The following is a 14,855-nucleotide window of genomic DNA, read 5'->3' as shown; positions in this document are numbered from 1 at the left end:
GTACAGTTAAAATGACAATGAAGAAGCTTTGGGTAATATTTCCTCCAGCCTGTGGTAGGCTACCTGTCAATACTTAGTCCTGCCCCCGCCTGACCAAGCGAGGCTTTCTATTGGCTGCTGTCTTCGTGTCCATCCCGTTTTGCAGTATGATTGGCCGCCTCTACCTGAACCCATGTCTGGCTATATGATGTCACTCCATGTCATGGTCCATAGGCTAGCTTGTATTGTGACTACACCATGGATGCGGCCCATACCACCAGACCTGTCCTAGGCCTAGTAGGCCCCTAGCTATGAATTTATGCACCTTATGTACCCTTAAGTGTTTGCAGAAGAATACATTCGTTTCAAGTTTTTGTGAATCTGTGTCCAACTTCCCCAATTAGCTTGCTCCCTTGTTCTTTCAGATATTGGTGGAGGAAAAACGATTCTTATAATAAATAAATAAATAAAAATAAGTGAATTATAGAAAATTCCAAAGAATCATAGTCTTCAGATTATATTTTCCTTTTTGTGATGAGGATTCAGGGGACTCTGGCTTGCATATTAATATCATGTTTATATTGAATTTGATTTGGGTGAGAAATGCTACATGTTTATGGTAAATGGTGTATTTTATGCATAGCATATAAAATGCATGAGATATATGAACAATGAACATTTTCTCTCTCTTTCTCACACACACACACACACACACACACACACACACACACACACACACACACACACACACACACACAGAAATTCTATCAGGTTACATTAAAGGAGTAGTTCACCCAAAATGACTTTTTGGAGCTGTGTGAAACACAGGCTCCCTATACGTGGCTGTGTGGGTCTGTGTGTGTGTGTGTGTGTGTGTGTGTGTGTGTGTGTGTCTGTCTGTCTGTCTGTCTGTGTGTATGTAGCCTGACTTCGGCGCGTAACTAGTGCCGCACCATTTACGCCACTCGCGCAATATATACATCAAAATGTGCGGCTCGGCCGGGAATGGTGTTCTATTACCTTTCGTTCCGATCCGCCTTACCATGCCGACGTAATCGGCAAAAAACGACGCTTAATTGTCCCCATTGACTTATAATGGGACAATGCAAGAAATCACTTTCAAGTATTTTTCTCTCGTAAACCATAGGAGCTACAGTTTCAAACCTCGGAGAGGAGATTCATAATGATTTTAAGAATGAATCGAAAAATAATTACATCACTCGGCCTCATGGTGGCGCTAGAACGGCCCACTTTACGTTTTGCCCCGTAACTCTTGAACCGTGGATCGGAAAATTTAAATTATTTTTTCCCTGGATTCCTTGGGTCAAGACGCATCTCCCCACGCCCATTTGCGCCAGGATAGATTTTCCGCCATCTTGAATTTTCTCCAAAACACACTTTTTGCTTCTTTTCCTACATATTTTCTTCAAATGTCACAAAAATCGGTACACATGATCTACACACACACACACACACACACACACACACACACACACACACAGCTCCACTTCACACGGGTGTGATTTTTTTTTCAATTGATTAGTCAAGCCATGGAGACTAGAGTTCAATAATATGTTTAGTTTTTTGTCACATTCCTAAGACAAAAATGTGATAACAATAAATTTACCCCCATCCGGAATCAATGGGGGTAAATTTACTCGAATCAAATCAATAGAAAAAAAGTCATTTTGGGGGTGAACTACTCCTTTAAACTATGTTTACTATTTTCAGTCTCTTTTAAAACTTTAAAAGCTTTATTAACATTCATTTGATATTTATTATTATTTGGCCAATATTATTCACTTTTAAATCATATTTTGAATAAATAACTTTGTATTGAAATAAGGCAAAAGTGAAAAAAATATATAAACATAATAGTTTATATATATATATATATACATCATGTACATCATTCCATTTATTAAAACAAACCATTAAATAAACATATTTACATGCAATGAAAAAAAAATCGCACAATGTGTTTATAATACAAAATCAAAATCAAAGATGCAAAAGATACAACTATAACCCTGTGTAACATACAAAAAGATTGCATTTGGTAAGAGGTCCTTCCTCTCAACCAATTAGTCCATTAAGAACCCACACACTGGGCCTTGTGGTCAACAACACTGTCTTCAATGGTTCTTCAGCCGTATGCATATTTGTCCGATAAGCTTTTGTCATTTGGGGTCATCTGTCCACTTAGCTTCATTAGCAGCTTCACAACGAGGCCAGCCTTGAAATGAAAATAACAGCATTATGTTAACACCCAAAAATGCATTAAAGGGTTAGGGGAAGAAAAAGAATAATCCAAGAATTAACCACTTAAACCCTCTATTATTAGTGAAAAGGACCTGAGTTGCAACTGTGCTTGGTACCAGGCACGTGCACACATAGACATCATAGGGGGCTTGAGCCCCTGCCCTTTTATCCGTCTGTAAAAAGTGCCCTCTCCAGACCATGAATGGCGCAGTTTTCACTATGGTGAAAGAAATGCAAATACGCCCTTTTCCTTGCCATACCTGAAGGAAGCATTTAAGAGAATTGCCTTGTCCAAACTCTCCTGAACTAGAATGCAACATCTTTGTTCAAAGAATTGCAATCTCCGTGTAGAAATCCATGCTGTTACGCCACATCTCCAGTATTGACATTATGCTTACTTCAGCGTGGCATCTAGCACCAAAAATAGTCGCACTGCGGCGCGTTGTGAGCTTGGAGGTCTGCTATTTTCGATACTTTCACAAAAAGGTCCTTTTTAGAAATTTCAGCCCCTGCATATCTAACATTCTCTGCATGTCCCTGCTTGGTACACTATTATATCACCCTACACACCAAATCTCTTTACCAGAAATAGCAGATCTACAGTACAAGCAACACGTCTTAACACAACTCGTTTTGGGGTTCAAGTGGTTAACAAACTACAGATCATTGCAAGCACACGCAGCATCTTTTGAACTGTGTTAGGAACCCACTGGAGTTACCTGTTTTGTGTGCACAATGAAGTTCATTTTGTTCTCCACACTGTGGATCTGAAAGTATTGGTCCGCATGACCAAGCTGCCACATGAACGCCCCATACTCTAAACTGATGAGTAAGACCTGGGAATGCAAAAATAGAAAACTTAATAGATAGCATCCAACAGCTTTTTCAATGTTGTTTACAATGAACAGTATGCATAATACAGTATATACCATATAACACAGCAAAGCATTTACTACAGGCTCTCTTCATAAGCTTTCCAAAGTATAAATTAAGCTTCGTACTGTATTTTAATTTAACGTATGTTCGTAATCATCAGAAATGATCAATTTATGTCCTTCTATATAATGCATGTAACAGTAACTATACCCAGAAATGTTGCTCTCAGTACCCTCTAGTGGCACACATGATACATGACATAATTCTACAAGATGGAATTGAATAGCCTCTGTGCATAACTGTAATCCTGGTTTTACATATGATTTTCCCATAGCTTTGTTTGATTAACTCAGCAACAGACTTGAACAGGGAAACACATATGTCATATGTGTTTCCGATTCAAATCTGCGGCAGAGCAGATCAAACAAAACTATGTGAAAATAAACTGGAACAGAAAAATGGAATGACAAATTCTGAAAACCTAGGATAATCACAAAAAAAAAGGAATACAGTAAAATATAAAATATAAAGTGGAATGTAAAATAAACAAGCTATAGCTAAAAGTAACATAACGGTGGGGGTCCTAATTAAGGGATACCTTTGTCTCCATATTCATGAGATGCAGGCCCTTGGTGTTGACGCCCACATAGACACGGATGACTTTGTGGTTGCTGGCGCTGGCTTTGGTGTACACCTGGCCTGTGAAGAAAGCTGCTCCATAGGTAGGGATGTCCCAGCAGTTCTGCAGAAAAAGCCTCTGTAGATGGTGCATCTCCTTACTCACACCCTCACTGGTACTCAGAGCCTGTTGGAGAGGAAGATGAGGATGAGGATGGTCAGATGGGTCATGTAATGAGAGAGTGGGATTTCATTTGTGAAATGCGAGGGATTGAAAGAGCAAATTACTGTATACCTTGTACTCGTGAAGAATCCTGTTTGTCCAATGATATGCTTTGCTTTTGACTTTTGATATCGGCACAATAGATTTGAGGTTTTCCTCACTGTTGAAGACAAAACATGGTTTAATAAAATAATATAACATGCAGATTGCAGAATTTCTTTTGAAATGCATACAATGCGGAATTAATTAATCGTATTTTCTTCCACAAGAAACCGACTGTCTTACTTGAGGAATCCCTGCTTGTGTTTCTTGCTTTCATAGTTTCCGTAGATGATCTGTAGGAGAAGGCTGGCCAGAGTGATGAGTTTGCTGTCTGGCGAGGGGAAGAAGCCTTTGAGGAGACAATGGCGCGCCTCATCAAACAGGATGAGGATTGACAGAGGATCCTCCACCTGGAATTTGATTGATTGATTGATTGAATACTTTATTAGTTAGAAATGTAAACAGAACGAGGTACAGTCAGGGAAGTGTCAGCTACCAATACTCAGTGTAATCAGCTAGATTCAGTGGATCTCAACCTTTTCAGGCTGCGACCCCACAAAATAATCACATGTGAACTGTGGACCCTCACCCTGACAAGCACTTGGAATTGTCGGTATTACATTTAGTTTGACTCGGTTAAATATTGTGAAAATAGCCGACCTACAAGCTCACAGATATTTTCACAATTGTTGCCTCTTTCTTCTATTATTTGACAATTCACCCTTTGCCAAGTCCCACCCCATGTCACTCTGTTACTAGGTGGGACAAAAAATACTTTTTTCCCATTCACTTCCATTATAAAAACAAGATTTTTCATAGCCTCATTATTGCTATTTAAAGTACAAAAAAAAACATCTACATGATATTAATAAAAAAGGAACAAAAAAGTACAGTAGTTACATTGCAAAACAGGGGTTTCCCCCGGAAAATACATGTTTTAATTAGTTTAATCCTCTGAAACAGGGAAGAGAGAGAGAGAGAGAGCAGTGCATCTTGGGTGACTAGCACTGACCAGGACATTGAGGAACTATAGCCTCGCTCTCAACATAAAATGTATTTTAATTGTAATTCTGCCCATTTAAAATATATGTACCCAATCGAATATCTTAGTTACATAACTTACATCCATATCGTTCATGTGAACTAGTTTGTTGAAGCTTATTCATTATAATTATCGAAATCGCTCTCTTTTTAGGTATTAAAAAGGTCTTAAAAGAGAGGACCCCCCAAAATCATAGGGGTGCCGACCCACAGGGTGTGAAGAACCTGTGTGTAACTGGTTAGGCTTTAATTCTCTGGGCCCTATTTTCGTCCGTGCTTTTCCCCTAAACTTCTTTGCCTTTTTTTTACTATTTTGAAAAAGCATTTTAAAATACTTCAAATAGTCGATCTACAAACTCACAACATGTCATGTAGATCGGCTAGTTATTTATTTTATTTTATCTTTACAAAAATACGGTCGTTAAAAAGACAAAGACGTTCAGGGGTAAGGCATTGACGAAAATACGGCCCTCTGTGTTATTCACCAACGCATGACATTTAACATTTGTTTTCTACAGAGGAAGAAGCTATTTCTACGCACATTTAGAGACAACTGTATTCCTGGCTTTCAAATATATAACTGAGAACAGGCCTGCGACAGACGTTCGCTTGCGACCGCATTGCCGCTGGTCCAATGTGATCTACTGTACCTTCTTTTCGACATCAAGAGGTAGACGGACGTCCCTCCGGAGGAAGAGCTGCGGGCTTTCCCTCTGGGGGTCCAGCACTGTGAGGTCGCTCACAATCTCTGTCCAGATACGCAGATGCTGCAGGGGCTTGTGGTAGGGCTTCAGCTGCAGATCTGTTGTATGTACACACACGCCACCGCATTAACCACTTGCAACCTTAAAACTCAGTCCCCTTCCTTCTTTGGGTCAAATCAGGACAATGGTTTCAAACACTTTTGTTCAAGATTGTAACGGCTTCATTGCATTTTTGGTTTGTCGGTTTTAGTTCTTTGAGTATTTTCTGTCTTCTGATTCATGTATTTTAATATTGCTGTGTATGAATGTCTCTACCTCGATTATTGTGTTCTGTATCTCGGCTATATTGAAAATGAGGGCCTGTACTCTGAGTTGAAATAAAGGTTATGATGATGATGAACCTGGCATGCCAATTTGGGGCAAAAATATTCCAACTATACCTAAAAGAGCAGATCTACAAGAGCTCGTAGATTACCTATTTTCGTTGAGCAACACAATCATATGACGTATGCAATAGGCAGTGTTGTACCCGAACGCGTTCAAAGAACGATCGTTCATGAACACGTTCATATTTTGGGCGAACGTGAACTGAACGTAATTGTTTTCGCTTGATGAACGATATGGTCGAACGCGGTCATTCTGACGCCCGTGAACGACGTTCGTCGGCGTTCGCCGGCCGTTCATGCGGCGGTCCGCGCCTCCGCGGTCATCTGTCCTCTCCTCTGCTCCTCTCGTCTCTCTTTTCATTCACATGCTCCAATAGTAGGCACTGCACGCAGCAGCACGCAGCAGTGCCTACTGCATCTCGTGAACGTTCCGATATGCGGTGCTGTCTGCACTCTGCTGCTGCTCACTGTGAATCTCCTCCTCGTCTCGCAAGCCTGACTGACTATACTTTGTCCTATGTGTGTTGCACGGCGAAAATAGCTGATCTGCAAGCTCACAACGCGTCGCATCCACGAGACAACGTGAGCTTGTAGATCAGCTATTTTAACCAACGCGGAAACATGCTGTGCACGGTTTAGAAACGTCTGCCTTCTAGTGGGGTTCCTTGTACATGTAATTTTTTGGTTTTTTTCTAGTGGGGTTCCTTGTACATGTAATTTTTTGTTTTCATTTCAAATGTGTGTTAAAGTTTCTTTCACTTCCAATTTGTAGATTATGGTTTATAGAACAATTTTGGTTAGAGTGTCAAGACAGTAGATTGAAGAAAAATATATGTTTTGCCCTATTTCCAAAATGACCAAAATCAGAATTGTGTTTTTTGAACAATGTCTTAGTTTTCCCACAACTGCTGTGTAATATATTTTTTTTTTATTGCTATATCAAGTCAATACTGTGTGGGGAATCAATTGGAGTCAAATATTTGTTTTGAATATTATGATATTTCACACAATGAGACAATAACATGGTTATTACATTCAGCCCTTCACAATAAGGGTGCAGGAAGACTGGGAACTAGGCAGTGGGCACATAAATATTGTGGGCACCTCAATGTTAAGTTGGATGAAATTATTGCTGTGTGTGGTTCTGTATGGGCTGAGTCAATAATTTTGACAAATAATAGCATGCAGCAACGTCTAAACATTTATATATATATATGGACCTTTATATATTTTTTTTCCTTTTTTTTTTTTTTTTTTGAATAGCCAAAAGTATAAAAAAAATATGGTTAAAAAAAGAACTAAAAAATAACTATGTAGTTCATTTTGGGGAACCATGAACTTTAGTTCATAATGGGGAATTATGAACTAAAAATGAACTAGTTCATTTTTGAAGTTCTGAACTTGAACTTGAACTAGTTCGTTTTTAAAGTGAACTTTCCCAACACTGGCAATAGGGCTTAATGTTAATCACTTAAGCCTTAAGTGATTAACATTACCATTGGCTGTAATCGGAAGGCACTAATGGTTCAAATGTTACGAACAAATGGGTTTTGCAACCGGTTTTGGTCCAGCATGCGTTGACTCACTGAGGTTCTCAGAGCAGATCCAGATGGTAAAGTACTGCTGGGTATCCTGAGACAGACGCATTCCCTCCATGATCTGCTGCACCGTCGTGTTGTTGCCATGTTTAAGCTCCACTGAACGGTACGAGCCATCCATACGGTAGATACGCACCTTCTCATACTGTAGAGCCAACACAGAATCACAGACATGGACAAACACACAGTTTTTGCATATGAATTAGGAATGGGTGGTAAACATAGACAAGAGAGGTAAGTAATCCAGAATTAATTATTAGTTTTGTGGTGTATAATGTACTAGCTCATGTCATTACACCTATCAGCCTTCCTGTTCTCCAAAATATCAGAATAGGTTTCAGCCTTGAAAAATACACATTGGAAATAAGCCTCTATGGGAAAGAACTTCTTTAGTCAAGGGCAGCCCTCGTATTCTCTTCATCTCAGGGTCATACATTACTGTAGATGTGACTCACGGGTTTGTTGTTGGCTTGCTGCAACAGCTTCACAGTCTCTTCCCATTCATTCTGCTTGTTCTCTTCACACACTTGAAGGGGTGATCTCTTCTGCTGGTCTTCTATGTGCTGTTATGAGGTAAATCAAGGCTTAATTTATATTAAATCACTTTTGTAAAATGATAGGCCATCATCTGCTTGCCAGTCAAAATAATGTATTGTGAAGTTGGTCAGTTAAATAAAATAAACACATTTAGCTGATTTATTTATTTTTCCTATATTTAGAGTAGCCAATGCTGACAGGTACTACCGCAGCCACAGGAATTGCCAGTGCTGTGAGAAATATTGGCCTGCCCGCACGACCTCCCGCCCCCAAACACGGCCAATCGTGTTTGTATCTAGACCAGGGTTCCCCAATTAGTTTTCCCCAAGGGCCGAATTATGTCTACGGTACCAAGCCGAGGGCCACAACATTGCAGGGGGCGACGGTGGCGTTCCCGCTACTCCAGCGACAGTTCAGATACCATTGTTGTCGGGTGAAAATCAATCAATCCAAAATGTCCAAAACCGTTCGTTTTGCATTCATCATTTTAAAAATAATTTAAACTAGTGAAAACAGCCGATCTACAAGCACACAACGCCTCGCACCGCGAGGCGTTGTGTGCTTGTAGATCTGCTGTTTTCACTACTTTTGTGCGACAGCCTTGTATGATGAAGCAGGGCTTTACTTTGCGAAAGAACGTACAAATACGAGATACGAGGTTTTCACCCGACAACGACGATTAGTGTTGTTGCTGCTCTTATACCACCATTATTACTGGGGTTGGTGGGGGCCAGACAGTAGCCCCCCGCGGGCCGCAAATGGCCCGTGGGCCGCCTATTGGGGAAACCTGATCTAGACGTTCAGCAAGCTGGACACGCAGGAAGATTCAAACCCCTAGAATGCGTGGTGGCCTTTACTCCTGTACCACTCAAGCACCAGGGTGGTCATTTTATGGCCAACAGGAATTACTTTCTTCTTTTTATTTTTAACTACATAGCACCTTTACTGCGTGCAAAGTGGGTAAAATGTAAACAGTTCTTACTCTGTCTATCTCCGGGTGCTGCAGCAGGAGTTGTACAATCTCTGAGTGGCCTCCTCTGGCAGCAAAGTGCAGTGGGGAGCTGAGCTGGCCATTCAGCAGGTTAGGGTTACAGTTGCCTTTCTCCAGCAACAGCTTGGTCGCCTCCACTTTACCATGCCTTCATGGAATAAAACACAGATTGTACAAATAAAATAACATTTAACCACTTAAAGCCATACTATGTAACTTTTCCAATAAAACTAATCTTAAAATTGTCCTAACTATTAAATTGCTAAAGTTTTAGAACCCCAACTCCGTTAATTTCAGCCCCTAAAGCCTTCTGTAAATATGTTTTCTATGATCCTGGCCGGGGACCGGATTTCCCGGCAAAATTATGTCATCTGCATCATCCATATACGTTGTATATACGTTGGCCAATCACAGCGCGTCTTTCCGTCTCTTCAGGAAGTAGCTTCCGTCAGCAACAGTGTTTACACTGGTGAAGGAATCTCCCCCAATCCTAGTCTAAAAATGACGGGAGACGGCTCTACGGATACGTATCGGCGAGGTGGAGGCGGTCGCGTGGCCCCGTTCTGGTGGTCCGCGGCGACTCCGGGCGAAAAACGGCCGAAAAAAGCAATACCGCTACTGACCAGTAGTTGAGCAACTTCCATAGTATAGCTTTAAGCGCTATATCAGTGGTTCTCAACCTGTGGGTCGGGACCCCTATGATGAGTTGACAGCAAAGTGACAATTTAAGGACTTTTAAGACCCAACGCATTGTGAGCTTGTAGGTCAGCTATTTTATATTTTGGTGTTAGCATGTTATTTTTATGTCTAGACACTAGGTGGCAGGCACCTGTTAAACATGCACAGGTTGTGTGTGTATAGGAAGCACAGGTACACAACACTGGTGCTTTAATTAGTATGGGGCACACAGAGAGAAGGGGAGCACAAACAGACAAAGATGGATAGAGTGAAGAAATTGAAAAGACAAGAAACTGGGCAACAAAGAAACCAAGAGAGACTACATAAGTTAATTGGTATGTTCATTTGCGGTATTCATTTGTGGTGCTTCAAAAGATAACTACTGGAATATCGATTGGACTTTGTATATGCAAAGGACACTATGGGTGTGTTTGGATATTCAGCACTGAGCGCACTGGCCAATATAAACTAATACATGAGTGCGCTCTCGGTGCGCAATTCCGAACACCCTTCGTTTCCTGTATATGCCTATGTAATGGCAACGAAAACATTAGTAAAAAATGCTGTTACAAGTTTTTTAGGCCGGGGGTTTCTTTGCCAAAAACAATACTCAAAATAGGGACGTCAGGTTGAAGTTGGTTAATTGTTATATAATTGTTATACACATGACATATGGACAATAAGTCATGCGATACATAATCTGTTAAGAGTTTTAATGGAATACAATTGGCTTTTGTCTAATTATATGGAGAGAAGTAACAAATAATGATGATCCAAGTAGAAAACGGGGGCTTGGGGTGTGGTAACCAATAACTTGTACGGCAGAATATTTTAGGATAGTGGAATGAGTATTGGGACTCACCAGCAGGCATAGTGAATGGGAGCCCAGTGGTCACTGTCCAACTGCTTGACCGAGAAGCCGCTGTCTAAAAGCTTAGAAAGCAGCTCTGTGTCCCCCTCACAGGCATTACGATGCAGGGGGAAGTCATCCACCCACTGGCGCTCTCTAGGTACACAGGAGAGACACATTATCATTATGAACTATTCATTGTAAATTGTAGAAGGATGAAAATGCATTCATAAGCTTGTCTTAAGAGTTATATTCTTTTACACTGAGGTCATCAGTGGCAAAACTCTCTAGCCCAGTGTTTCTCAAACTTTCAAATTTCAAGGTCTCCCCTTAACTCCGAACCAAATAGAACCTAACCGGTCCATTTGGTTCCATTTGTACACTGCAGAGTTATAGACTTGTATGGATCAATTTAGACCCCTATAAAGGAACCCACAGAGTCCCTGGAATCCACTTTGAGAAACACTGCTCTGTCTGTTGACAGACCAATATATTCGCAGGAAAATAAAATCAAGTGCCGAGTGGGGAGCAGGATTTGTGAGTCACCAAGGTTGACAATAAAACAGATGTTCTTGAATTGACGGAAGAACCCTTACTTGTCCTCTGTCGCACTGTTGGGGCCATGCTGCCACTTCTCTCTCTTGGGAATTTGGATCTTGGAGTAGTCTGGTGCTCCGAGACCAAAGTAAGGGTTGATTATGACTTTGTCCACCTTCAAATGTCAAAGTGGAAAGCAAGATAAATACTAGAAAGATGCAATTCTGGGAAATCGCAAGTGTGGTTGCAGTGACGCGAATTACGAGGAATCAATCCACTTTGAAATGGGAAATGAATTCCGTCTTACGATTTATATACCGTATTATATATTGTGAAAAGCTTCACTTTTCTGTTGTGCAGCCTTCAAACCCAGATAACATTGCTCAGAAAGTTAGGAAGGAAGACTATTTCAGACCGAATACTATAGTGTGTTGCCTGCAGCCACACTAAGGACAGTGGAGCGATTAGAAAGCGATACACAATGTGAAGAGAGAGAGCTTAACAGAGCTGGAAATGCCCCGCTTAATAATAGATATACAGTAGTTATCTTTCCCAGTACAAGCAGAGGTGCCTCTTACCCTGTTTGTGTACTGTAGGTCAGAACCGTAGAGTGGGTTTTGGATGCACATGTCAGCCTTCTCCAGTGACATCATCTTGCTCTTTATCTCCAGGGCAGTGTAACCCATGTGGAGACCCTCGTCGGACAGTTTGCCCTCACTGGTATAAGCTGGGTTGCTGACGTTGGTCTTAACTCGCTCCACAGGTGCCGGCCGGAACAAAGCCGGAATCGCATGAGGCACAGTGTGTTGTTCTGCTAGCCATCTAGTACAGAGGTAAGTAGGAAAAGAGGCAGTGTAAACAGGTGGTTTCATGAAATAACACTCTTATCTCGCTGTTTTTATTAACCACTTTGTTAAGCCTATAATGTCATGCCCAAAATAGGGATGCCAGGTTGTGAGTGGTTAAACAATAATGATATATTGTGCTGCATTATTATGAAATGCTCTTTGGTGAAAATAAAGACATTACAAAGAACATCTGTTCAGTTATGTCCTTACTTGTCTAGAGCAAGAAGCATTTTGGAGGTGATGGGAGAGAAGTGGGCACTGGTCTCGCTACATACTCGCATGATATCCTGAAAGCAGTAGAAAGTGGGGCTTCCAGCATTGCAGATCAGTTTGCTGTTGTCTGTTCATAAGAAGGGCAATACATATAAATATAGCATAAGTGATGATGAAGAACAGTATTTAAGGAATGAATTAAACAAGGCTTTTGTTTCCAGCTTACCTTTAACACTGACCGGTACAATAAAAAGAGAGGCTTGTTTTCCTTCATTGTCACCATCCAAGGGGAATTTCTTCATATGCACCACACGCTTTCCTGGACCAAAGCATTTTATGGATATGTTTGAACTCTGATTACTCAAGGCATTAATTATGAATAAGATAATGTACACATACATAGGTGTTATTTATATCTTTATCTGAATGTAATAATTTGATACAAGTGCTACGCTAAAGTGCAACATTCACCAATGAAGCCTTGGTTATTAGATATGGGTTTGGTTGTTTCCTCAACAAAATCCAGGATGGATCTAGCCTTATCGCCCTCAGCTTGGATCTTTGTAGCTAGAAGGACCCTCTTTTTTTTCTTCTCTTTTCCTTCCAAGGGGACTTCTATTAACATGATCTGAATGAAAACAAGAACAGATACTTAAGTCATTGCGAGCACTAACATAGTAATACATGATAATTAATAGCTACAGTATTGTTTTTCTGTATGAAACTCAATAATTAACAGTTTACTCATGTTAAAAACTCTTTGTGAGAAGATGGCAAGGATAGAGCAGAGTGATGAATTCTGGAGCAATTATCGCTGACAGGTAGCCTATATTTACCTCATATGCTTTAGCCCGGTATTCTTTTGAGCTCAAACTGACTTGACTCTTTGGGCGAATGACAGCAACGAACACATCTTCGAGGTTGTCCTGGTTGCCCATTTTGTTGGCTTGCCGCTAGTTCCATCAAAACATCTTATACTAGGACCAAACACTGGATCTGCATGCGTGAAATATAAGAATCAAAATTCATATGATGAATTTGACATATTGCAATATATCAACTATTGCACAAGCAGACAATATAGCAATAATATAGCACAGGTTATTATGTATTCTACATAATAGATATTGAACCTCCTATATAATAGGCATGCAGTATAATACCTTTGCAAATAGCAGAACAAAAGGTTATGAGTGAGTGCACACTGCATTGGATAGCACTGCAGCACAGAAGTATTACTACCAGTTAGGCTACCAGTAGGCTAGAAAACATCAGGATAAATGCTTGTTTTAATAATTATTAATACGTTGACCGTGTGGGTGCTGGTTTAAGGCTTTAACAGCAAACAATTGTTAACTTACCCTGTCAAAATAAATCGATCAACAAAACCTCCTATGTGACTATTAGGCCTGTAATAATATGCAGGACAGCTTTGTGCACGCCTAGTAAAATGTACAACTGTAGCTATAATGTGAAAAATATACTGTAGTGTAGTTCTTCAGAGTTGGTTACTTGTGAACGTCACGCCCCGGAAACCAGCAAACTGTTGCCTATCTCGAAACAGTTATTCTATACAATACATACAAGTGTTTAATTACACTTTTTAGGCCCGCATTTCAGTACATACTGTAACATTTTGTCTTAAAAGTGTCACTTCTATTGAAATCGTAACTTTTAAACCCCCGCATAACGTTGAATGACAGGCTCATTGTCGCGTTTAAGCAGTTCAAAGTAAACTCACCTAAACGTATTTCTTTCCACCGACGTGTGATGTAGAGTCGTTCTTCATTTTCCTAAACACAATGCTGCGCAACCGTGTCCATAATAACACTGGTCAACTGTGAATACTATGAACACTATGGTTGAGTTTGTTTCTGTGTAACGTTAGGCCTAAACATCGGGCAGGGTTGCTGCCGACAACACCAACACCAAAACCAAGCGAAACAGACAAGAAGAGTCACATTACGTTCAGTGTGGACAACAGAGGACTCTGGTGGCGGGGTGGACTCACTGCGCATTATAACATGTTTATAGCAGTGGTGTACAGTGTAAAAGGGTCTCACATTTACACACAAGTAAAAGTATCAATTCTGCAATGTAGAAATACTCTGTTACAAGTTAAAGTCCAGAATTTTAGACGTATTTGAATAAAAGAACAAAAGTGTTGGTATCAAAATGTACCTTAAAAGTACCAAAAGCAAAAGTATGGCCTACTCATTATGACAACAAATGAAACCAAATATTAAAAAAGATACTGTCAAGATCCTAATTCTGTGTGAAAAAGTAAAAAAAATAAAATCTTTTGAAAATAACAGATCCAAGCTCACAATGCATGACATCGCGACGCATTGTGAGCTTGTATATCGGCTATTTTCGATTGATTCCAGACCAAATGTTCAAAGTAGACTAAACGTCGGAATCAATGGGGGTGGGACAAATACAAAAAAATATTATTGAACTCAAGTCTCCATG

General features: G+C 40.3%; 1 protein-coding gene across 1 annotated transcript; it reads right to left on the bottom strand.

The window, feature by feature from the left end:
* Window positions 1-2,019: 2,019 nt before the first annotated feature.
* krit1 (KRIT1 ankyrin repeat containing) lies at window positions 2,020-14,287 on the bottom strand. Its single transcript, XM_080734934.1, has 17 exons — window positions 14,125-14,287; window positions 13,220-13,379; window positions 12,855-13,011; window positions 12,610-12,702; window positions 12,381-12,510; window positions 11,901-12,144; window positions 11,382-11,497; window positions 10,798-10,941; window positions 9,249-9,405; window positions 8,185-8,292; window positions 7,718-7,874; window positions 5,692-5,843; window positions 4,244-4,410; window positions 4,031-4,118; window positions 3,716-3,922; window positions 2,961-3,077; window positions 2,020-2,215 (listed from the first exon to the last, which is right to left on the bottom strand). The coding sequence occupies exons 2-17, from the start codon at window positions 13,319-13,321 to the stop codon at window positions 2,126-2,128; spliced, it is 2,229 nt and encodes a 742-aa protein (XP_080591060.1). The 5' UTR covers window positions 13,322-13,379; window positions 14,125-14,287; the 3' UTR covers window positions 2,020-2,125.
* Between the last annotated feature and the right edge of the window lie 568 nt (window positions 14,288-14,855).

Source organism: Nannobrachium achirus (genome assembly GCF_963921795.1).
Source record: "Nannobrachium achirus genome assembly, chromosome: 10".
Classification (NCBI taxonomy): Eukaryota; Metazoa; Chordata; class Actinopteri; order Myctophiformes; family Myctophidae; genus Nannobrachium; species Nannobrachium achirus.
This window is presented reverse-complemented; position numbering and strand designations above follow the sequence as displayed.

Bases quoted from the DNA above. Each gene is read 5' to 3' on its own strand.
- krit1 (XM_080734934.1), bottom strand. From the start codon at position 13,321: ATGGGCAACCAGGACAACCTCGAAGATGTGTTCGTTGCTGTCATTCGC. The intron at 12,703-12,854 runs GTGAATGTTGCA...GCTTTGGTCCAG, and splicing joins TAATAACCAAGGCTTCATTG to GAAAGCGTGTGGTGCATATG. The intron at 10,942-11,381 runs GTAAGGGTTCTT...CTGTGTACCTAG, and splicing joins AACAGTGCGACAGAGGACAA to AGAGCGCCAGTGGGTGGATG.